Source organism: Paramisgurnus dabryanus, chromosome 4 (assembly GCF_030506205.2).
Source record: "Paramisgurnus dabryanus chromosome 4, PD_genome_1.1, whole genome shotgun sequence".
NCBI lineage: Eukaryota > Metazoa > Chordata > Actinopteri > Cypriniformes > Cobitidae > Paramisgurnus > Paramisgurnus dabryanus.
The window spans coordinates 18,617,555-18,643,633 of NC_133340.1; the positions used below are offsets into that span (position 1 = coordinate 18,617,555).

Consider the following 26,079-nt stretch of genomic DNA (forward strand, 5'->3'; position numbering starts at 1 on the left):
TCCAAATGTAACATTTTATTAGCCATGTAATGAAACATGATAATTCAAAACTTAATTCAACTAATATAAAACAACCAATCATAAGAAATGCCAATAATCCAATTATTTAAACATTCAATTCAAAATCCAATTAAAGCAATATAATACATTGATCAATCACACAGAAACCCTTAATAGTATAAAATGAGAGAGTTTAGAAATGTTACCTGGCCATGAGAACTACACAGCGTTTGTTCGGGAAATCTGTTTACAGATTCACAGAATTCTCTGCCAGCTTTCTTTAAATACCCATAGTTTTACAGAGTGGTGTTTGTTTATTTATTTATCATTACATCTTTGGAGGTTGTAAGTTTGCGTTGTCTTTGATTTCTGTGTGAAGATACATTCCCAGATGGCAAGCCACGATTGAAAGAATATAAAAAAAAATGTTTGTCAATGTTAATCCCATTGATCAATATAAGTCTTGTACGCTTAAATATACCCATTAATATTGAAATTTCAACTAAGATCTAATGTGATCAAGTAGTTTAATTCTTGTAGATATACCTTAATAATAAGTTAGTTGGAAGCAGTGTCAGATCTGTTATTTTCAGAATTATACTAACACACTTAGAAGGTTAAACTACTGAATCTCTCTCAGACGTAAGGTTTCTCTAGTATGAAGTCTCTCATGGACTTTTAAGTTACTTGACTGAGCAAAGGTCTTCTCACACTGAGAGCATTTGTAAGGTTTTTCACCTGTATGAGTTCTCTGATGTCTCACTAAATTGACACTTTGATTAAAACTCGTCCCACAAACATCACAGTGATGAGGTTTCTCTTTAGTGTGAACTCTCTGATGGACTCTAAAGGCATTGTGATCAGAGAAACTCTTTCCACAGATCGAGCAGACGTAAGGTTTCTCTCCAGTGTGAATTCTCTCATGGACTTTTAAGGAAGCTGAATGAGCAAACGTATTTCCACAGTGAGAGCATTTGTAAGGTTTTACACCTGTATGAACTTTCTGGTGTGACACTAAATATTGACGTAGATTAAAAGTCCTCCCACAATCATTACAGTGATGAGGTTTCTCTCCAGTATGAATTCTCTCATGGACTTTTAAGGAAGCTGAATAAGCAAACATCTTTCCACACTGAGAGCATTTGTAAGGTTTCTCTCCAGTATGAAGTCTCTCATGGACTTTTAAGTTACCTGACTGAGAAAACGACTTCTCACACTGAGAGCATTTGTAAGGTTTTTCACCTGTATGAATTCTCTGGTGATTCACTAAATTGACACGTTGATAAAAACTCATCCCACAAACATCACAGTGATGAGGTTTCTCTTTAGTGTGAACTCTCTGATGGATTCTAAAGGCATTGTGATCTGAGAAGCTCTTTCCACAGATCGAGCAGACGTAAGGTTTCTCTCCTGTATGAATTCTCTCATGGACTTTTAAGGAAGCTAAATAAGCAAACGTCTTCCCACAGTGAGAGCATTTGTAAGGTTTTTCACCTGTATGAGTTCTCTGGTGTGACACTAAATGTTGATGTTGATTAAAACTCTTCCCACAAACACTACAGACGTAAGGTTTCTCTCCAGTGTGAATTCTCTCATGGGCTATCAGATGAGATTTATAACAGAAACGTTTATCACAGTGTGAACATTGAAAGGGTTTCTCAGAGTGAATAGTCTGGTGCGATTTTAATAACCTTAAATGCCTAAAGGTTTTTCCACTTTCACTGCACTGATACGGTTTCTTATTGGTGTGTCTCTTCAGATGATGCTTCTGTTCTTTGTGTTTTTTTCTCTTTAAATGTCTCTGTGAGCTCAATGTCTCTCCACCAGTGATGCAGGAAAGACTTGAGGATGTTATTTCTCCATCCAAACATAATTCACTCTTCACATCTGAAAGAAACATGAAACAAATAAATCAATTTGTTTGGTCTTTTACTGGATTTATGCTTAAAACCATGTTTCCTTATAATAGTTTACTATGGAAAAGACTTAAAATGAAACTTAGCTTATTGTGTTTCTATTCAGGGTTGATAAGATGACTTGATGAGCATGCTTAATTTATAATATGTCTATTGAATTTGTCTATATCAACTTTAATATGCTGATTCAAGAAACAACATGTTTCAACTATTCAACTATCAAGTCAAGCATTTTTCTTTTACAGTGTAAGCAATATTTTTTAACTAATCTTTGCTTTAACATCTTTTCAACAAATAACATGTTTTTGAAAAACATTGTTGCAAATACCTCAAACTGTAAAACACACCCAAATAAATAAAGGAAACACAGATCACCATAATGGTGATCAAACAACTTCACTAAAAGCTATGGTGACCACACGTGCCATTCTTCCTGGACGCGTCCTGGCCAGGATTTCGGTGTGCCTTCCAGAAGTCGTATTTGTTGACTGCACACACCATTTAAATAAAAACATAAGACATACAATCGTAGTTTCATTCTTACTTTAAAATGTAACGGTTGCTTTTCTGTAATAATAATAATAATCCTGACGTATGCGGTCGACAAATACGACTTCCGGAAGACGCACTCGAAATCCTGGTCAGGACGTGTCCGGGAAGAATTGCACTTATGGTCACCCTACTAAAAACCTTATGTAAATATTTGTTAAAGGTGCCATGTCACAAGACTTTTTTAAGTTGTCAAATAAATCTTTGGTGTTCCCAGAGTGCATATGTGAAGTTTTAGCTCATTATTATAGCATGTTAAAATGAACACTTTGTAGGTGTGAGCAAAAAGTGCTGTTTTGGGTGTGTCCTTCAAAATGCAAATGAGCTGCTGAAGTGCAAACACTGATCACAATGATGGTGGTTTGTTGCAATTGAAACTCAATTTTGCTGTGAATTATTTTCTCTTTCTCTCTCTGCACTAAATGCCAGTGCCATGGTTGGATAGTGCAGATGAAGGGGTAGAACTGGAACGATTCACTAATCTAGAGATTCAATACTATCCCAATACTTTTGTGACAATTCGGTGTATATTGAGATTCTGTGGCTATTCCGATTTGGTGTTTTAATCTTTGTGTTGATAATACTTTTTTGTTCATGCCTAATTAAAAAGAAAGAAATACATTTGAATATCTCCAAATAAGCCTGAACAACTTAAATACATCCTAAACTATATTTAAAGGTGCATTGTGTAACCTCTAGAAGAATCTCTTGACATAAATGCAATATAATATACATAACTACAATATCAGTGGTGTAAAGACCTTACATAATGAACTGTATTGTTTATATTACCATAGAATGAGCCGGGGGTCAACTTACATGGAAGTCGCCGTCATGTTTTTACTGCAGCCCTAAACTTGGGCTGCGTCCGAAACCGCCTACTTCCATACTATATAGTAGGCAAAAAGCAGTAGGCGAGGCAAGTAGTATGTCCAAATACTATTCAAATGCAAATACATCAATTAAACAGCTGTCCCTTTTGGTTAAATTGTGCTAGTTTAACGTCATTCCAGTTATAGATCTCGTTCTTTCTGTTTTTGAAGCTATGATTTTGTTTATGGTACGCAATATAACGTGCTCACGTTTCGTGTGTAAAAACAGTATTTTTCACACAATTTACTTCATTAAACAAAACGTACAAATTTGACCTCTTGGCAAAAGGAAAAAACACCAACATTCAAAAATGCATGATAAAAAGGTGTCATAGCTCTGCAATCAAAAAATGTGGTTATAATGGAAGTCAATGAGGCAAAAATAGCCACTAACAATAATGAGGGAGAAAAAAATAAAAACTGATGCTACACAAAAACTAAAAATGCTTCAAAGCCAATGTTTTTTTTACCAATCTTTGACATGCCTAATGTGTAAAAGGTAAAAAAAAATCCAGTTTACAATCACTTTTTTAATTGGTCATTTTGTGTGGGATTTTTAGAAACTATGGACAAAAAAAATAAGCTTATCTTAAAGTAAGGAAAGTACTAGATTCTTCCCGAAATTAATGTTAGAACTTGGGATGTATTTCATTATTATAGCCATGAAGTACTGAACATGTACTCTCTCACACACAAAGCTTAAAATACACGCTGATGGCAAGTTTGGCAATCCTACTGTGTATACAATACAGATTTTATTTTAATTTTTATATATATATATATATATATATATATATATATATATATATATATATATATATATAGAACAATTTATTTAATTTAGATAAATTTGTCTTTTATCAGCATTACCAATTGTTATAATTTATATTTGTGTTGGTCAGTTATGAACAATAGGAAAAATTGAACTGCTACCAAAAATTTGGTGAGGCCGAATGTTTTTAGATGGTTACAGTTATTGTTTCAATAGCCAAAACCCAGTTTAGCCTGTTAAATACAAAAAAAAAAATAATAAACATCTTGTATACTTTCATTCTTTCCTGCTTGTTGCCTGATAAGAATATAAAAAACCCCTGTGTTGGAATCGCCCATTAAAAATCATGATCGTGCATCCCTGATTTTGCCTATCGTTAGAACATCAACCACGGTATTATCGCTAACGATATATCTTCAGAACCTTAGAGCTTTACAACAATGCGTTTTGTGTGTGGCTGCAACAGTTGATGATAAAAAATCGTAAAAATACAATAATGATTGAGACGATATACCTGCCAGAATAAAATCATGACCATCAATAGGATTGTCTTCATATTCCTCAGGTGTGGGTTCAGTTTTTATTTCTGTGGGTTCAGTTTTGATCTTCATCATGAGGTTCCTGAAGTCGATGAGTTTGACTGAACACATCTTGAGTTTGGTCTGCAGGATCTGCTGCTGTTCTCCAGCGTTCCAGACAGAATCCAGAGACTCTGTGGAGGTTTGATCAGTAGATTCCTCATCCTGTAAGCCCTGATCAGTTCCTGATTTACAGCACATCACATCCATCTCATCATCAACACTAAAATACACAGAGACAAGACTCTGTTTACACTCAATAAAACACTCACGAGAAAAAAAACAATGAGGATACACAAACACACCACACGCGAGCTCTTACTTCTTCTACTTCTTCTTGTTTAATGGCGACCGACTCCTTAAAACCATTATCGCCACCTACTGTTCTGAATGGAGGACTGAGTTTACACGAGGATTCTGTTTTCTTGTGATCTAAATAGGTGTTTTACCTTACTTTCTTATCTCCGAACCTCACTCTACCGACCCACCTCTTATCCCACTAGAGAGGCTGCGTGTTCGGCTCCGTCCACACTCAGCCCTTCTGGTGGGATAAATCATAGATATCATATAGAAGACTAGATGCCCTATTGGCCGCTGGGGACTGAGAAATACGGCGGCCATCTTAAACCGGTCGTACTCCTAGTTTCGTTGCATGGCAGCAGATAAGATGCCAGAGCACTGTGGAGCATTTTCCTGTTCTAATCGGCAGACCATCGCAAATAGACTCCGGAGGATTATTTTCACAAGTACTTTTTAACATTGCGGTATTATTGGTTGTATTTTGTGAATAGAATATTGCCAGAAAATTGAGAAAGAGCCAGGATTATTGATTTTACTGTACTGAAATCGTAGCCAGCTAACGTTCGCTAGGCTATGTTTACTGCACCAGCCGCTGTTCACCCTGCAATGAGAGGTGGGGTAAAGTAAAGTAATAATTACAAGAGTTTCTCTGTTGTGAGTATTGTGTAAGGCGCTATATAAATGTGTATTATTATTATTATTATTATTATAAGGTGCTGTGAGCTGCGTGATCCGCCGAACTTTAAAAAGCTGTCAACAGTCATGCACGTTGTGCGGGAGGATCAGGAACAGAGGATGTTTTCCTTCGTAGGGAGGACATTGAGGAGACTCGGTTTGGAATCGACAACCATCAGTCTGACTCGTTGTCATTGGTTGTGTCTGTGTTTTTAAAGATAAGGCTCCACCATGTTGCCAAACTAACCTCTCTTGAACTACAGAAAGGGAGCACGGGAAAGAAGCTCTGCAAAACAGTCCTCTTTCAGTGCGCGCGCGTGTGTGGGGGGGGAGAGGGGGGGTTAAATCATTTTAAATTGTTTCTTCACCTTATTAAAAAGTCTTATTTTACTGCAACTATCTGTTTCTGCATCTTTGTCATATTTACAGTGTGTGATTTATAAAATATCTTATATCCTACACCACATATTTTGATTTTGGACTCACTTTATATCTTATAATATCAGAATATTTTATTACTGTTTAGTGAATATTCATTTATTCCTACTATGAACATTAAGTGGCGCTGTCCACATTAGTGTTTGTAACACTAACATTCTAAACCTAAATCTTGACAAACTATATATTGTTGGAAAGCTCAAAGAGTATAATTTTCATATTTCATTACCATTTGGGGAAAATTATGACATAGTGAGAGTCAGTTTCTAAAATGTCTAAAAGTCCAAATTTGTTTTTGCATATAACACTAAAACCCTACTCTAAACCTAAAAAATCATGAGCTATATATCATCGGAAAGCTCTCAGAATGTAGTTTTCATATTTCAAAACCTTTTTGCATGAATAATAATGCGGTGATAATCTATAAGTTTGTGAGTATACAAGAGTACAAGAGTATGTGGCAAAATCTAGTGGCAGTTGTTGGTTAAACCATTAAAATTGTGACACAAACATAATTTTTTGTGATTTTAACTTGAAATTTGGATCACAACTACTTGAGACATATTGCTTCATGTTAACATTATTTATTGTGTGAAACATTAACTTTTATGTCATTTTATTTATAAATTAATATGTTACTGCATTATTTTTTATATTAAAATAAAGGTAAACGGCTATAAAAATATTTATATTTAATATTTTTACTTTCTAACTCATTTGTGAAAAACCCTAAATTGTCTTCTTTAAAACAAGACCAAGATTAGGTTTCTAGTCCAAAGAATCCCAGAGAAATATTAATTTAAAGATGTACATCACATTGTCACCCTCCACTCAAACGGGATTTGCGGCACATAAGGGGTTAAAATACGCCGATCCATGTGTCCTGTATCATAGCCCCATGAATGACCTTTGCAGCAAAAAAACCCGCGTGAAAATCTGTTCGGTATTCACTGAGATATGATTAATTAAATGCGCTGATAGCTCATTCCACCAGTCATACAGATTACACTGAGTGAGCGGGTGACCGATCTAAGATGGCGGCCCCATATCTCGCCGCGCCAGTAGGCAGTAGCGGTCGATAGGGCGTCTACCTATATGATGTCTATGGGATAAATTATCAGAATTTCCCAATCCTATCCATACATATCATACATTACTCTAGACTAGAGTAGTCCCTATACCTGAGTCATATAACATTTTTATTAGTGTTCTGTGTAGCTTCCTGTACGATTAGGGTTTTTCTACATTATCTTAATTTTTAATTTTGTCTTCCCCATTCTTAGCTTGACTAAATAATGTATCACGGTATAAATTATGTTTACCTTCAAATTAAAAGTAGGCTACATGACTTAAATGTTTAGATAAACCGCACACATCACATAATCCATTTTCATGTAAACCCATAAGCGCCAATGTTGATTTCAATCACGTGTGTCCAAGTCTTAACCTAGACAACAATACTTTTTCTTTTCTATTTTCTCCTTGCCAATTTATCCTCCATAGCTACTGTCTGTATAATATAATGCTAGGTTTAGTGTATATTATAGTGGTCCTAAACTATGGAATGAACTGGATACTAATTTAAACAATCTGTATCATTTTTTAAATTTAAAAAGAAATTAAAGCAACAGCTACTGGAGAGATACAGACCTGAGGGATCTGCGGCTGAGGGTTAAACTTCTCCTTTTGGTACATGGATCAATGTAAATCATGATGCAAGGTATAGAAACTGTTAATTACTTTCTGGTCTCAAAGTGCTGCAAAGCATACAGTAGTTTAATAAAAAATTTGTATAAAATAAATAGTTAAAAAGAAAAACAAGGGGGGGTTTGTCCGTGAATGCACTCGTGGGTGAGGAGGGAAACCTTATATTCAGTTCTGAGTGGGACAGGGAGCGAAGAGTGAAGAGATTTCAGGATGGGGGATGTGATCATGCTTGCGCACCCTCATCAGGATCCTGACAGCACTGTTCTGGATGTACTGTAGTCTCTGGATGCTTTTGCCAGAGATCCCGAAGAAGAGTCCATTACAATAGTCCAGCCTGGAGGAGACAAATGCGTGGACAAGCTTCTCTGCATCTGCCAGGTTGAGTGTTGTACAGAGTTTGGCGATGTTCTTGAGGTGGTAGAATGATGTCTTACAGAGATGTTTGATGTGGGTTTCTAAGGTGAGTTGAGAGTCCATTTTAATGCCCAAATTGGTGACAGATGTGGAAAGGGTGATGCTAATAGTTTATACTACAGAGAAAGTAATACTGTTAATGGTAGGAAAACGGAGCTGATCTGATGTGCCAAGATGGAACACACAGATAATTCGTCAGGCAACTTCAGACCAATTTGTATTTTCAATTTTGGAATATGTACACATATGTGGGGGATATTTTAACTGCTCCACAACATATTCTTAAAGCTCTGGATTGAATGATATCTAGCTTTTCCAAAAGTCTTGGTTGCCGACCCATATACAATACACCCATAATCAAGACATGGAATGAATCAGTGCTTGACACATGCACAATAAAGCATTACGACTAGCTCCCTAATCCTGACCAGCAACCATATGCATGCAATTTAAAACCTTTTTACACTTTAATTTTACTAATGTGATGTTTCCATGTTCATTTTTCATCAAACCAGATTCCCACATATTAAAAAAACTGTACTATTTCTAATGTTTGATCATATAGCTTCAGCCCCATATGTTCAGTTTTCCTTGTAAATAACATATACTGTGTTACTCCTCCACTTCTTTGATAGACTTCTGTATACATTTTACTACATTTTTTAATATTACGGCTTCTCTTCCATAATGATCCGTCATCTGCATACAGTGCTAGTCCTATTCCTGTTTTTTTAATTTGATCAAAAACATCATTAATCATTGGGCTAATTGCACTTCCCTGCGGACTTCCATTCAGAACTTATAAAGAGCTGAAAGTTCTTCTCCAACTTTAACCTGAAAAGGACATTCATATAAAAAGTCCTAAAAATGTCCCACCTATTCCAATTTTGTTTAGTTTAATAATAGTAATCCTTCCCCCCAGAAGTGTCTTCGGCCTTTTCTATGTCAAAGAAGACTGCAATCACATGTTGTTTCATTACAAAAGCTTTTTTAATTTCATTTTCAAACAGTACCAATGCATATACTGTAGACCTACTTTTCCTGAAACCAAATGTAAAAGGTAATTCAAATCACCTTACAATCATTTTTTCCATTACTTTACATATTGCAGAAATAAGAGTGATGGGTCTATAGCTACTAGGTTTTGTTATATCTTTCCCAGGATTAGCTAGAGGGAGAAAAATTGCAGTTTTCGTTTTATTATCAGGTACTGTATCGTTTCAAATTATTTTTTATCAAACAAATAACACTTTTACACCTATTAAAAATATGTGTATTTTACCCCACTGCCACACTCTTGTAGATTATTGTGCGAAAAAAGGTACACATTGTAAACATAAGGTCCCAGGTTTCGAGCATTCAAATAGTTATGTTCCTTTTTAACAAAATCAATATTCCTTGGTAAACACTTCCACTGGAAATCTTTAAAATTCCTTTCTGTATTGATTTTTGAATCAGTTTTAAGATGTAGGCCCTGTTTAACATAAACACACAGAGGAGCCGGGATAAACCCCAAATCCAGCATACAGAGGTTCAGTAAATGTTGTGTTAAATGTGTGTAAGTGTGTGAGTGTTTGTGTATCAGAGATGCTGTAGTAGGAGAGAGTACCGGCTGACCAGTCCAGATAAACTCCTACTCTGTTAGATGGGAAAGGTGCAGGTATGTCTGTGCTTTTTTTATTATGTATTGCAGAGTAATTGCGATTTGTGCAGTAAAGAGTCCAGGAATTTTCATTGAATCCAAAATAACACTCACTACTGTCACCCTTCCTCTTTAACCCTTTATATACCACACATAAATCATTCACCCCGGTCCATTCAACTTCCCAGTAACAGCGTTCATTCAGAGCCTCTTTACACAGAACGTTACCATAGTAATCAAATCTGTCTGGATGATCCGGATACGACTGTCTCTCTTTCACACGCATCACCATTCGGTTTCCCTGAGACAGAGCGAGACGACAGTCTGCTGTGTTTGAATCCAGAGTGAGATAACAGGAGTCTGCGGATGAGAAAAGAAAGAAATCAATTACTTAGACATCTTTAGTAATAGTGTTTTACGTTGATATTTGTGACTGTCCGTCAAAATCCAGTTAAAGTTTTTTTTTGTGATTCATGGTTTTCTATAAAATCAAAAACATTCTGTCAAAGATTAAGTAAAAATAAACTTTGTTGCTCTTTATTTAATTAGATTATGAGACTTTAGCCTGCATTTCACAGACAGGCTCACATTTATGTTTATTAAACCTTACATTTTTTCAGTCCTGGTAAAAGTCTGCTCTCTCCTCCATAATCCAACCTAAAGACACAAAATAAACACAAAAATATAAGAGGATGGAGATAAAGACACAATACTGTACTACATAATAAGATGACATTGTACATACATGAATTTCTTGAGTGCGCAGTTCGTATCATTGAGTATCTGAGAGAGCATCTGGTGTCCTGAGTGTTGTGGGTGATTGTAGCTCAGATCCAGCTCTCTCAGGTGTGATGATGGGTTTGAACTCAGAGATGAAGCCAAATAACAACAACCTTCATCTGTCACCATACAACCTGATAATCTACAGAGAGATCACACATCAACATCAGTCAGTTCATCCTCTTTAGTTATAAATCAGTAAATCAGTATCTAGAGATAAATACCTCAGTGTGTGTAGTTTACAGTCTGGACTCTTGAGAGCATCAGAGATGAGCTTCACTCCTGAATCCTGCAGGTCATTGTTACTCACATCCAGATCTCTCACAGGTGAGTTTGAGGATTGAAGAGCTGAAGCCACAATTTTACAGGACTCAACTGTGAGATTACAGTCTGTAAGACTACAAGGGTAAAGCACAAATTATAATTTTTTTTATAATTTTTTTATTATTTTCACTCACCTGCAAGAATAATTTAAGTGTTAAAGGTGCAATTCTATAATCCGTACCGCTAGAGGGCGAACGATCAAAACAATAACAATGACATATGGCGCTTTTCCATTGCATAGTACCCCACGGTTTAGTTTAGTTTGGGTCGGGTCAGCTCACCTCACTTTGGCGTGGTTAGCTTTTCCATCGAGTTTAGTATCACTTCGGAGTGGGAGGGATTATAGGCGTGTCGTTATATTTACGCTGCCTACTGCTGTGACATCATACACGTGAGAGCGTTGTTGTACATTCCCATACATTCATTTATTTCTCAGTCTGCCACAAAATTAAAATTGGCCACCACAAATAGATGTTTGCACATCGCGTTTATAACTACCTCTGTCTCGCATGACAGTTTCTGTTCAAACACCCGACCCGTGGCGTCAGTCGACGGCGCTCCGCTGAGCCTCATTCAAGTTGCATAAAAGCATATATAATGCAGACGTGCACGTCGCGAATGTGCCGCCACAAACTGTAAGTCTGGAAAAAACTGTTATGGTGTCCCGGATTCTCAACCTGCGGATGTTTTTCATCGCTAAAAGGGTGTTTGGAAACTTATAGCAGAACACAGATAACGCAGATTTGCTTGAGACAGCGCAAGCTAGCAGTAAGCTAAAGCTAATATTTACATTATAGCGATGACGTGACGATTCTCTTAGACCAATCAGTGATCTACAGTGTTTTCGCGTCACGTTTGGTATCAGCTCGGGTCGCTTGGAACCCCAACCGAGGTGGTACGAAAAAAAGTATCGGGTACTACGTACTGCACCCAATGGAAAAGCTCCCAAAAGTAAACTGACCCGACCCAAACTAAACTAAACCGTGGGGTACTATGCAATGGAAAAGCGCCAATAGATTAATGACGCTCTGAAGCAGCGTGGGATGATGGGATTTGTTGTCTTTAACTCAGCCACTGATGGCCATCAATCAGACGGAATGAGAAATCATGTTACGTGATGAGGTAAAGTAATCAAGTCTTATAAATGTTGCGTGTGATGACATGGTTTTATTTCATTATGTAAGGTTTCATCTAATGTTCAAAACTAAACTGTTAGTCATAGATGTTACAGTATTAGTCCAATTCGATGATGTGTTAACACAGCACAGAATTAAGTGTTCAGATCAACAAACTTACAATCTAAAATGATTTTTTACATAAAGGGCCCTATCTTGACTTAACTTTGTCAGTGACGCATGTATCATTCGTATTTTGCACCGGCGCACAGCGGGGTTTTCCTTCCACAGACGCACGTCGGCAAACTAGGGAATGAACTTGCGCTCCCTGGGCGGTTCAGCGCAAAAAAGGAGGCGTGTTCCGGCTCAAACCATCCCTGGTGCTATTTTGCAGTTTCAAAAAACAATTGCGCCACTGACCAGAAAAAAAAAGTTTAAAGTCAGTGGCGCGTTGCGCGTGGTTCAATATGCTATTTTAAGGGCGCATGCTTGACCATAATGTATAGCGTGCACAACGCGCATACACTTTGCTTATCTAATCTACACAGATGCAACAGTTATTTTTGCAAATCATAAATTGTTACACTAAAAAATATTAATACACGAGATAAGGGAAATCATAGTGGTGAGCATTGTGGTGATAGTTTTTATTTATTATGTGGCTGCGTTAAAAAATTCTCATGCAAATAACGATTAAAATATTTTCATAAGTTTGTTGTGTGGCTGTATTACGTTTATTTTATGTAAATAATAATTTAAATGTTTTCATAAGAAACCTTAATGTATATGAACTTGATTTGTAAGAGTACTTTGGGGTTGGACCTTGCTTGCGTTTCTTGGGTCCGATTTCAAAGCCCCCAAACCCTTTCAGCGGTGAGGGTGGATGCAGCGATGTCCTCTGCTGGCGTCAGGTCATGAGGCAGATCCACCTCCCGTTACACGGCGTGCCCGATTTATGCTGGCAAGCTTGGGATTCCCCCGTCTCCTGACATCATTTGTAGCGCTTGGCTTCTCTGTCTTTGACTGCTCTTACAAGAACGTGGGTCTCCTCGGCTGTGAACCGCTCCTGGCGTGCGCCTGGTAAATCCGTCATAATAATAGCAACCTGCCATGGAACTTGCGTCCTTGCGTTTAAAGGGAATGTTGGATAGCGTTCTGATTGGTTTATTTGACGTTACGCCCAAACCACACCTATGAATAATGAACCTACTTCAGACCAACCTCTTATTGATTTGCGCCCGGCGCAAGAGTTATATCTCACGCCGGGAAAATAGCAACAGTGCCCAAGATCCGCCCACAAACTCACTTGCGCTTTGCGCTTCGTACTTGCGTTTCAGATCGTTAAAATAGGGCCCCTGGTCTTCACTAAAAAAGGTTTCCAACAGTAAGTGAGTTTGGGACAACTGAAGTGTAAGTAAATTATAACAGTATTTTTATTTTTCGATGGGCTGTCCCTTTAACCTTTAAAAATGTAATCTTGATTTTTCTACTATAACCCTCATTGATTATCCCTTACATCAGTGTTTCCCAACCCTGGTCCTTGGGCACCCCCTCCCAGAAAGTTTTAGATGTCTCCTAATTTAACACGCCTTATTTAACTCATCAGCTTGTTAGGGACACATGTTAACCATTTTGGAAGGAGGCTGATGAGTCGAATCAGGTGTGTTAAATAAGGAGACATCTAAAACTTTCTGGGAGGGGGTCCCCGAGGACCAGGGTTAGGAAACACTGCTTTACATGATACTTAAATAAATGATAAAACTCTTACATAGCCGTTGTGCAGTTGTTGACAGCTGGTATAAGTCTTCTTCTCCCCTCCTGTGTTGTGTTGTATTTCTTCAGATTCAGCTCATCCAGCACCTCCTCTGACATCTGAAGCATGTAGGCTATTGCTGAACAGTGAGCAGCAGAGAGTTTCTTCTCTGAGTGTTTGTCTGATCTTACAAACTCCTCAATCTCTCTGTACAGAGTCTGATCATTCACTTCAAGTAGACACAGAAACAGATTGATGGATCTTTCTGCAGAGAGATCTTCATTATGCTTGACTTTATCTTTAATGTACTGTGTGATTTCACTGATGGTTTCTGAGGTGTCCACCGTGTGTGTCAGAAGATCTTGTAAGAGTCTCTGATTTGACTCCAGTGAGATGCCCAGCAGGAATCGCAGGAAAAGATCCAGATGTCCAGTTTCATTTTCAAGAGCTTTATCTACTGCATTTTTTAGAAAGCTATAAACTAAATTCAGAAACTTTAAGGTGTCAACTTTTTTGCTTACATACCAGTAAAATGCATAAAGAGCAGCCAGAAACTCCTGAAAGCTGAGATGTATGAAGCAGTAGATTTTCTTCTGATGCATCACAGATTCCTCCTTAAAGATCTCAGTACAAATCCCAGAATACACTGAGGCGTCAGTGATGTCTATGCCAGACTCTCTCAGCTCCTCCTCATAAAACATCACATTACCCTTCATCAGCTGTTTGAAAGCCAGTTCAGAGAGTTTGACAATCACTTCTCTGTTGGACTGCAGGAGTTTCTCTGGATCTCTCTCATCATACTTCTCATTCTTCATATTCATCTGAATCAGCAGGAAGTGGATGTACATTTCAGTCAGAGTTTTAGGGATTTCTGCTCTCTCATTGTCTTGTTTCAGGATGTTTTGAAGCACAGTGGATGAGATCCAACAGAAGACTGGTATGTGACACATGATGTGAAGACTTCTTGATCTTCTGACGTGTGAGATGATTCTGCTGGCTTGATGTTCATCACTGATTCTCTTCCTGAAATATTCTTCCTTCTGATCGTCATTGAATCCCTGGATTTCTGTCAGACGATTGATGTATTTAGATGGGATCTGATTGGCTGCTGCTGGTCTGGAGGTGATCCAGATGAGAGCAGATGGAAGCAGATCTCCTTTCATGAGGTTTAATATCAACACAGGCACTGATGAAGTCTCAGTCACCTCAGAAACTTTCTCAGCGTCTGAAAACATCAGTGTCATTCTGTTTTCATCCAGACCATCAAAGATGAACACAACTTTACACTCATCATAAATCTTTGAGTCCAGATCTTGAAGTTCAGGATGAAAGTCAAGCAGAAGTTTGTGAAGACTGTACTGATCATCTTGAATCAAGTTCAGCTCTCGAAACGGAAACACAAACATGAAATCTACATCCTGATTGGCCGTTCCCTCTGCCCAATCCAGAATGAACTTCTGTACGGAGACGGTTTTTCCAATTCCAGCTATGCCTTTAGTAAGAACGTTCTTTATTTTGTCTTTCCTCTCTCTTCTTTTCTCAGTTTTATATTCTGGTTCAGGTAAGCGTTTAAAGATGTCATTGCAGTAGATTGTTGTGTCTTGTAAGTGTTGTGTTCTGGTGTTTTTCTCCATGTGTAAAACCTCATGTTCTTCATTCACTCCTTCACTCTCTCCTTCTATGAGGTACAGTTGTGTGTAAATCCTCTTCAGGAGGGTTTGATTCTCCTGGAGTTTAATTCCCTCAAATAAACTCTCAAACTGGTTCTTCATGATGGTTTTGTGTTGGTCTTTGACTCTTTGCAGAACTTCACGTGAAACCTGATGAAGATCTTCAGTCTCCTCAAGCAGCGTTTGTGTCTGAAGGTCTGATTCATTCTTGTGAGTTTGACAGGAGGAATCAGTGTAGTTCAGACTGGACCGCATCCCCTCACTGCTGGAAAAGGAGCAGCAAAAAATTACTATGACAGTCATGAGAACAATGTTTGGAGAACAACGTCTGGAGAACATCAAGAAAATTTCACAAAGGGATGTAATGTACAATATGATCAAGCAATACTTTAGTCTGGTAGAATGACTCTTCATGTCAGTGTTGTCTGTATTTGTGTGTGTGTGTGTGTGTGTGTGTGTGTGTATACACAGAAAGACCTCCTGACCCAGCCAAGGCCCAAACCAGTGACCTTTTTGGTGTGAGACCCAATAAGCCATTGTCCATAACATCTTAAGTAACAAAATCTTTCAAATTGTCCTTAAAGGGATAGTTCACTTCAAAATGTAAACTGTGTAATAATTTACTAACTCTCATGTTGTTACAAACGTGTATGAATTTTTTTTAAGGAGGATATTTTGAGGAATGTTTGTAACCAAACCAATTATGAGCCCCATTCCCTTACATAGTAGAAAAAATAATACTGCGGAAGCAAATGGGGCTCATGATCGGTTTGGTTACAAACATTTCTTCCTCCGTGTTCACCAAAACAAATTTTTTTATACCAGTTTGTAACAACATGATGGTGAGTAAATGATGACAGAATTTTCATTTTTTGGTTAACATCCCTTTAATACCCTGTTTTACACTGCAAAACTTTAGTTGGCTATATAAACTAACTTAAACAGACCCCTTACGAAAATAATCCGTGTATCGTTCGTTCAATCGATTTTTCAAATTAAAAACAAAAATGATAAAACAAATAACGACCTGTTTTTCGATTTTTTGATTGTGCAATCAGATCAAAATACAAAATATGAATAACGGGATTAAGACACATTTTAATTTTGATTTTTAATTTTATACCTTAGCAGACATATGCCAATGAAATCATTTTAAACAGATCAAGTAGCCTACTATTGTGGTAACAGATTACAGCCATTTTAATAAGGTTGTGCATATAACAGAGCAATCATGCTCTTATTTGCTTATTAAGGCCGACTTTTAAAATTTTGTCTGCTATTATTATTTATTCGGATATGGCACGGTGATAAAAAATATGTAGGCTATTGCCTTAAAAAATAAATGCTGCACAAAACTCTTCCACTACATGAAAGAAGATGTGGTTGCATTGCGATTTCACTGTTTGCAGCATATCGTGTAAAATGCCTATAAGGATTCTTGTGGTGCGGGATTAAATTTAAGTGTATAAATACGGCAGAGGTCGGAACTCTGGTCTTCCGTGACGGAACGGGCGGTCTGGGCTGGGTTTCCCGATAAAATTGAACTTTGCACTTAAGAGCAATTTCTACGAGCTACGTAATGAACGTTAGTTATTCTTTCACGTGCATTTCACAAAAATGCACTTAAATTAGATCACACACAGTGGCTGGCTATCTGTTTGTCAAGAGCTGAAATGTCGCCTTTAGCCTATAGAATGACTCTTAATTGTAGCACGCGCTTGTTAAAAGTTTAGCCTAATGATCTTCACCCAATGTGCAAGTAATAATATTGTTAATAATATTGTTTAATATTGTTCAATTATGAATTGCACGTTTACATAATTTATGCCATGTGAAATCATCTTTTCCATATTTAGTTAGCACTCATTCCATTGTGAATTGCCTTTTTAAGTTTATAATATTACTTATTTTTGCTATCATTGCTATATTAATATCTTATTCCTTTCTATGTAATGTTTATTTTACATTTATTTTACCAGAACGGATGTACACACTGTTCTATGAATACTGTACACATTATATTAAGCACAACCTTTGGTCATTATTAACTTCACAATCAAAGAATGAATTATAAGAGCTTAACAATACAATGTCTTTAGTCTCCTTAAGTATTGCCTTCTACATTTAAAATAATAGATGAAAGGCACAACATCATCACAGTAGAGCTGTAGACAACGATTTTTAAGTGCTTCTTAAGTTACGATGCTTTTGGGAAATGCAGCCCGACATCTTTTGACAGCGTTGGCGTATCCGCACTTCTGATCACATGTACACCTGCAAGAATGTTTGAAATAGTTTGGCAGAAAATAGGCTAATATGGTTTTCGTTGCTTAAAATTTTGAGTGATATGCTTTGCCCTATTTAATGTAGGCTATGTTTCTCTGTTACATTTTGCATTTACCTTGAATGTTTTTTTTAAAATATGCCCTGTAAACCTGGCAATGTCTTTGCATCCCGATGATGCCACTAGTGCACCTTAAAAGAGAGCGCATTCAGTCATCGTTGTCGGTTTTTTAATGCGATACGCTAAAACGTGTCTTTATAGGAACATTGTTTATAGGCTAAATGTCGGTTAAATAGTTAGTTCAGTTAAAAGTTCTTTTTTTACACAGCACTAGACACAAACATACGTTTTCCCTTTATTCATATTTTGCTAAAAACTAATGACAGACGTCGTAGGGAAAAAAAAGGTTGGAAAAAAGCATTTAAGCGGTGAGTTAATTTTAAGTGGGTGCGGGACGAAAAAAAACAATGTCGCGCAGACCTCTATTTTAAACCTTAGGTGTGTATGTGTGTGTCCTGAATAAATAATAATAAAAAAGAAATAACATTAAAAACTCGGACTGTTACCAAAATAGTACTTGTTCTGTTTAAAATTGTTTATTAGATATTAATATAGCAATGATACCAATAAAAAGTAATAATATAAACTTCAAAAGGCAATGCACAATGAGTACTAACTAAATATGGAAAAGATGATTTCACATGGCATAAATTATTAAAACGTGCAATTAGTCATTGAACAATATTAAACAATATTATTAACAATATTACGTGCACATTGGGAGAAGATCATTAGGCTAAACTTTTATACTTTTTGTATAGAATAAGTCTTACAGGAGAGCATGATTGCTCTGTCATATGCACAACCTTATTAAAATGGCTGTAATCTGTTACCGCAATAGTAGGCCTACTTGATCTGTTTAAAATGATTTCATTGGCATATGTCTGCTAAGGTATAAAATTAAAAATCAAAATTAAAATTTGTCCTAATCCCGTTATTCATATTTTGTATTTTGATCTGAATGCACAATCAAAAAATCGAAAAACAAGTCGTTATTCGTTTTATCATTTTTGTTTTTAATTTGAAAAATCGATTGAACGAACGATACACGGATTTCAATGGTCCGTGTACCTTTTGATAGTTTGTTTTTCAACTTCAAATGAAGTAAGCAGAAACGAGAAAACGGCCCCTTTGTTCGTTTTTTCGATTTTTTACCGAAAGACGAAAAACGAGATTTCGGGTTGATTTTTCGTTTTTTTGTTTTTTGGTAAAAAACGAATAAACCACTCTAAAATTCGTTGTGACGTGTGGGCGGTCGCTAGACGCACCTCTCCGCCAATTGGTCAACCAAAATGTGAATATGTGACATCATCCGTTGTTCCTCAAGTCTGTTCAACAAAATAAAAGTCCTCCGCTGCTGTAGCCTACTGATCTGTTAAATGTACAGGTCCTAGATTGAGCTATCTTCTGTGTAACCTAAAGGGCGATTTATAGTCGTGCGTAGGTGCTACGCCGTAGCTACGGCGTAGGCTATCCGTAGCCTGTGCGTAGCTCTGCGTAGCCTGACGCGCACCTCACAAAATTCCTAACAGCGCGTCGGCTCTACGCGGACCGCAAGGTCTGTGATTGGTCCACCAGAACCCCTCCCGTCAGGTAAAAAAACTGCGTCATAGGTATTTCCGGTTGAGACGGTGAAAACAAAGATGAGCCAAGTTGAGGAGTGATTTAACTCAAACTGCAACATAAGTCGCTGTTTATTTACTTCCATCATTGCTGGTCTTCTCAAATTATACACAACAAGTTGCTATTTCTTCTTCGTTTGTGGGTTAACTTGCTTAGCTTCTTCTTCTGTGGCGACTTCTGCTGTTACTGTGGTTACACGCGTGATTACTGCCAACCAGCGGTTTCGCGTGTGTTTGCACGTCGACACGGACGGCGACCCACTAGTATAAATGAAAATCGACGCGGAACCTACGCCGCCGCTGCTACGCCGTAGGACCTACGCACGACTATAAATCGCCCTAAGTTTTGAATAAATATTTATTTCTGGACTGTTTAATGTTATTATGTTATTTTATTTTAGATGTTTGGTAAAGCACGCTTCCCATATACAGCGGCGCCTATAGGAGGTAGATAAATGTTCAGCCAAGTGTAATACAGTCATAACTTTTCTTAAACTTCTTAAAATCATGGAGGTAAAAGTGAAAAGTTTTTTGGATGCTGCAGCAACAGCTAGCGTTGCCACATATCACATAAAATACAGGATTGTCCGGAATTATTTATTAGATAAATAATTGATGTGTACAGAATCTTACCGTCTCTTATACAGTACACAAATTTAATAAACACACAAAGAAAATAATTAGGACCTCATAGTAAATAATCAATTTCTAAAAACAGAGAAACTCAAAATATCCAGACAGAAACAGTTCTGCGGGGGAACTTCTCCTGATTGAGCTTCACGTTTCTTTATTGTCGGAGATCACCCGCATTGGCTTGGCTAAAATTTATCACGAAGGAGGCATACATATTTCTAAAGACATCCTCATGAAAACAATTTCGTCGAAATAGGTCTATAGTAACTGCCTACAGTTTACATTTTTGCTCATAAAATTGTAAATTTCAATATTTTTTAATCTATTTAAGCTCTTTATCTATTTTATATTATATAGGCCTATATAACGTATTCGGCTTCGGGCAGATCTCAAGTTTTTAGCAAGGCAGAATAATATTCACAGTGCAATATTTGCTACTGGCTGTATGAGTACATGACTAAAATGGCTTGTTTTTAGTCACATGTTTGTATTGAGGCCAGTCACGCATGTTTGGGAAGTAACAATGCTTTTACGTAAGTAGATTTTTCAGTATTTCCACCCCTGCAAACATGTCTCTTGCAGATATAATAGAGAGTAGGCCAACATTTTTATATTTCTCCATAAACCTTCAAATAATAACAAAAAATGTTAAATACACGTATATATTTAGGGGTCAAGCACCGAAGGTGCTGAGACACCTATTGTAATTAGGGGTCAAGCACCGAAGGTGCTGAGACACCTATTGTAATTGTTAGTATTATTATTATTATTATTCTGCTTCTTCTTCTTCTTCTTAGCCATAGGCGTCTATGGCAGCCCTATGAACCGTACATAGGAAAATGATGAAATTTGGCACAGTTGTAGTGGTGGTCTTAAAAAGTCATGTGACCAAAAATGGGGTCTCTAGTACTAACTCTATAGCGCCACCAGCAGTTCAAAAATTCAATGTTCAAAGGGTTATAACTTCTGATCCGCTTGATCTATGAAAATTCTACTTAGTACACGTGATTGCTCTCCTCATGCTTGTTGATTTTAATACCTTACAGTAAAACTCCACCCATTACAGTAGCGGCCATTTTGAAATGTACAGTATTCCATTTTTTCGCTACTCCTCCTTCAAATGTTGTTCAATTCTTATGAGATTTGGCACAGATGATCTTTGGAGTAAGCCGCATAGAAATGACTGAACAGAATTTTGATATTTATCTTTGTTCAAAAGTAATAAATGCGCAAACTTAACGAGGTTGACGCAAAAATGGTTCTGAAGCTGTAGCTCAGTCATTCTTTGATCAATTGAAATGAAATTTGGTACACTTCATGTGGACCATGAACTTGGGGTCCATGCCAAATTTGGTGACAGCGCCACCTATGGGTCATGAGATAATAAAATAGGCTATTTTTGCCCATAACTTCTGAACTGTTTGTCAGAAAATTATGATCTTGATGTCTATGGATTGCTTACCTCATGCCGCATCTGTCGATGTGTATTATGCCGGGTTTGACCGAACCGCCTGTCCGCCATTTTGAAATTTCACATAATTTGTTATATTTTTTGAACTATTGGACATATCCGCGCAAAAATTAGTAAGGAGCTTCGACATGATGTCCTGAAGGTACCTGGGAAGTCAGAGTACAGCGCCACCTAGGGGTTATAAACTATAACAGTTCTCATGGAACTGCTTATAACTTCTGAATACTTTGTCTGATATTAATTTCTTTGTGAAATTGTATTCACTGGTTTATGCCGATTGCAACGATGCCTCGTTTGTCATTTTCCAACATTCTGTTCATGTGTTATTGTAAAGCATATGGTAGATTATTTTTTCGCTACTCCTTTTACAAATGTTGTTTATTTTATGCCAGGTACTGCTCGTATAATGTTTGGAGCAATCCGCACAGAAATGACCGAACAGATTTTTGATATTCTGTTCTCTTTCTTAGAAATACCACTCCAAAGTTGACCGTGCCTGTGACGTTGTCTATTTGTCATAGTAAATTAATGTGACTGTATATTACATTGTATAGCATTACTATACAGAATGATGTTCTTGTCTTCAATCTCATTTGAGCTTTTTGATTCCCATATACATTGTATTTCTGATAGTTCTGCTCTGCACTGTCAGTTCTGCATCTGTGTTGATTGGCACACGTCAATCCTTGAAGCACCTAAGCTGTTTTTTGCTGCCCTTTGAGCTGTGTTAGCTGAGTTGCGCATCTGGTTAACCACATGCCATGAGATTCTGAGGTCATGGGTTCAAACCCCATGTGCAGTGATATTTTGTCTTAACTTTTTTCTCACTTAAGTTTTGTGATTTTCATACAATACATTGTATTTCAGTTATTTGTGCTCTCTGTTGTCATTTCTGCACGTTTGGTAATTGCTGGATATCAATGTTTACAGCTCTAAATCTCTATTCTATAGCTTGGACACACCAACTCAGTGGTTTAATCGTTTACTCAGTGGCGCATGCGGTTAGTGCGTTGCTTTGGGAACCTGAGGTCATGGGTTCGAATCCCAGCTCTTACTTTCACTTATTGAGATTTCCTTTTGTGTTCCCTTTAACACGTTCTTCTCGACCTGTCTGGTTTTCCACACGTGTTATATTTTTGCCATCTTTACTGTTGTTGCTCCGCACTGCAGTGGTTCTGCTCTGCATTTGCTTTGCTTCGGGTTCGGGCTCTGTATTGCGCGCTTTCTGCGCTTTGCGCATTTGCTGCGTCGTGTGGTTTTTGCTGTGCTTTGGGTGCTCATTGCGCTGAAGGTGCTTGACCCCGCAATTGCTGCTTGCAGCTATATTTAGGGGTCAAGCACCGAAGGTGCTGAGACACCTATTGTAATTAGGGGTCAAGCACCGAAGGTGCTGAGACACCTATTGTAATTGTTAGTATTATTATTATTATTATTATTATTCTGCTTCTTCTTCTTCTTCTTAGCCATAGGCGTCTATGGCAGCCCTATGAACCGTACATAGGAAAATGATGAAATTTGGCACAGTTGTAGTGGTGGTCTTAAAAAGTCATGTGACCAAAAATGGGGTCTCTAGTACTAACTCTATAGCGCCACCAGCAGTTCAAAAATTCAATGTTCAAAGGGTTATAACTTCTGATCCGCTTGATCTATGAAAATTCTACTTAGTACACGTGATTGCTCTCCTCATGCTTGTTGATTTTAATACCTTACAGTAAAACTCCACCCATTACAGTAGCGGCCATTTTGAAATGTACAGTATTCCATTTTTTCGCTACTCCTCCTTCAAATGTTGTTCAATTCTTATGAGATTTGGCACAGATGATCTTTGGAGTAAGCCGCATAGAAATGACTGAACAGAATTTTGATATTTATCTTTGTTCAAAAGTAATAAATGCGCAAACTTAACGAGGTTGACGCAAAAATGGTTCTGAAGCTGTAGCTCAGTCATTCTTTGATCAATTGAAATGAAATTTGGTACACTTCATGTGGACCATGAACTTGGGGTCCATGCCAAATTTGGTGACAGCGCCACCTATGGGTCATGAGATAATAAAATAGGCTATTTTTGCCCATAACTTCTGAACTGTTTGTCAGAAAATTATGATCTTGATGTCTATGGATTGCTTACCTCATGCCGCATCTGTCGATGTGTATAATGCCGGGTTTGACCGAACCGCCTGTCCGCCATTTTGAAATTTCACATAATTTGTTATATTTTTTGAACTATTGGACATATCCGCGCAAAAATTAGTAAGGAGCTTCGACATGATGTCCTGAAGGTACCTGGGAAGTCAGAGTACAGCGCCACCTAGGGGTTATAAACTATAACAGTTCTCATGGAACTGCTTATAACTTCTGAATACTTTGTCTGATATTAATTTCTTTGTGAAATTGTATTCACTGGTTTATGCCGATTGCAACGATGCCTCGTTTGTCATTTTCCAACATTCTGTTCATGTGTTATTGTAAAGCATATGGTAGATTATTTTTTCGCTACTCCTTTTACAAATGTTGTTTATTTTATGCCAGGTACTGCTCGTATAATGTTTGGAGCAATCCGCACAGAAATGACCGAACAGATTTTTGATATTCTGTTCTCTTTCTTAGAAATACCACTCCAAAGTTGACCGTGCCTGTGACGTTGTCTATTTGTCATAGTAAATTAATGTGACTGTATATTACATTGTATAGCATTACTATACAGAATGATGTTCTTGTCTTCAATCTCATTTGAGCTTTTTGATTCCCATATACATTGTATTTCTGATAGTTGTGCTCTGCACTGTCAGTTCTGCATCTGTGTTGATTGGCACACGTCAATCCTTGAAGCACCTAAGCTGTTTTTTGCTGCCCTTTGAGCTGTGTTAGCTGAGTTGCGCATCTGGTTAACCACATGCCATGAGATTCTGAGGTCATGGGTTCAAACCCCATGTGCAGTGATATTTTGTCTTAACTTTTTTCTCACTTAAGTTTTGTGATTTTCATACAATACATTGTATTTCAGTTATTTGTGCTCTCTGTTGTTATTTCTGCACGTTTGGTAATTGCTGGATATCAATGTTTACAGCTCTAAATCTCTATTCTATAGCTTGGACACACCAACTCAGTGGTTTAATCGTTTACTCAGTGGCGCATGCGGTTAGTGCGTTGCTTTGGGAACCTGAGGTCATGGGTTCGAATCCCAGCTCTTACTTTCACTTATTGAGATTTCCTTTTGTGTTCCCTTTAACACGTTCTTCTCGACCTGTCTGGTTTTCCACACGTGTTATATTTTTGCCATCTTTACTGTTGTTGCTCCGCACTGCAGTGGTTCTGCTCTGCATTTGCTTTGCTTCGGGTTCGGGCTCTGTATTGCGCGCTTTCTGCGCTTTGCGCATTTGCTGCGTCGTGTGGTTTTTGCTGTGCTTTGGGTGCTCATTGCGCTGAAGGTGCTTGACCCCGCAATTGCTGCTTGCAGCTATATTTAGGGGTCAAGCACCGAAGGTGCTGAGACACCTATTGCAATTGTTAGTATTATTATTATTATTCTTACTCTTGTCCAATGGGAGTCTATGGCAGCCCTATGAACCGTAAGTAGTAGAGTGATGAAATTTGGCACAGTTGTAGTGGTGGTCCTAAAAAGTCATGTGACCAAAAATGGGGTCTCTAGCAGTAACTCTATAGCGCCACCAGCAGTGCAAAAATTCAATGTTCAAACTGTTATAATTGGTGAACCATTTGATCTATGAAAATTCTACTTAGTACACGTGATTGCTCTCATCCCACTTATTGAATTTGATACTTTACAGTAAGACTCCACCCATTACAGTAGCGGCCATTTTGAAATGTACAGTATTTCGTTTTTTCGCTACTCCTCCTTCAAATTTGGTTCAATTCTTATGAGATTTGGCACATGTGATCTTTGGAGTGAGCCGCATAGAAATGACTGAACAGAATTTTGATATTTTTCTTTATTTAAAAGTAATTCATGCGTGAACTTAACGAGATTGACGCAAAATTGGTTCTGAAGCTGTATCTCGGTCATTCTTTGATCAATCGAGATGAAATTTGGTACGCTTCATGTCGACCATGAAATGGGGGTCCATGCCAAATTTGGTGACAGCGCCACCTATGGGTCATGAGATAGTAAAAAAGGCTATTTTTGCGCATAACTTCTGAATCGTTTGTCAGAAAATTATGATCTTGGTGTCTACGGATTCCTTACCTCATGCCGCATCTGTCGATGTGTATTATGCCGGGTTTGACCGAACCGCCTGTCCGCCATTTTGAAATTTGTCATAAATTGTTATAACTTTTGAAGTATTGGATATATTGGCGCAAAAATCGGTAGTAAGCTTTGGCATGATGTCCTGATTGTATCTGGGAAGTCAGAATACAGCGCCACCTAGGGGTTATAAACTATAACAGTTCTTATAGAACTGCTCATAACTTCTGAATACTTTGTCGGATATTAATTTTCTTTGTGAAATTGTATTCACTGGTTTATGCCGATTGCAACGATACC

General features: G+C 37.6%; 2 protein-coding genes across 2 annotated transcripts in view; both read right to left on the reverse strand.

Annotated features, from left to right (window-relative positions):
* LOC135760518 (uncharacterized) lies at window positions 1-5,024 on the reverse strand. The gene is made up of 2 exons (XM_065274528.2): window positions 4,624-5,024; window positions 1-1,887 (listed from the first exon to the last, which is right to left on the reverse strand). The coding sequence occupies exons 1-2, from the start codon at window positions 4,895-4,897 to the stop codon at window positions 623-625; spliced, it is 1,539 nt and encodes a 512-aa protein (XP_065130600.1). The 5' UTR covers window positions 4,898-5,024; the 3' UTR covers window positions 1-622.
* A 4,190-nt stretch (window positions 5,025-9,214) lies between these two features.
* The window catches only part of LOC135760505 (NLR family CARD domain-containing protein 3-like), a 41,452-nt gene continuing 24,587 nt past the window's right edge, over window positions 9,215-26,079 (reverse strand). The window contains exons 2-6 of the mRNA XM_065274513.2: window positions 13,851-15,770; window positions 10,868-11,041; window positions 10,609-10,785; window positions 10,474-10,520; window positions 9,215-10,223 (exon numbers count right to left, since the gene is read on the reverse strand). Of these exons, the coding sequence (XP_065130585.1) occupies window positions 9,700-10,223; window positions 10,474-10,520; window positions 10,609-10,785; window positions 10,868-11,041; window positions 13,851-15,760 (2,832 nt within the window). The 5' untranslated portion in view covers window positions 15,761-15,770 and the 3' untranslated portion in view covers window positions 9,215-9,699. The remainder of the gene's footprint in view (window positions 10,224-10,473; window positions 10,521-10,608; window positions 10,786-10,867; window positions 11,042-13,850; window positions 15,771-26,079) is intronic.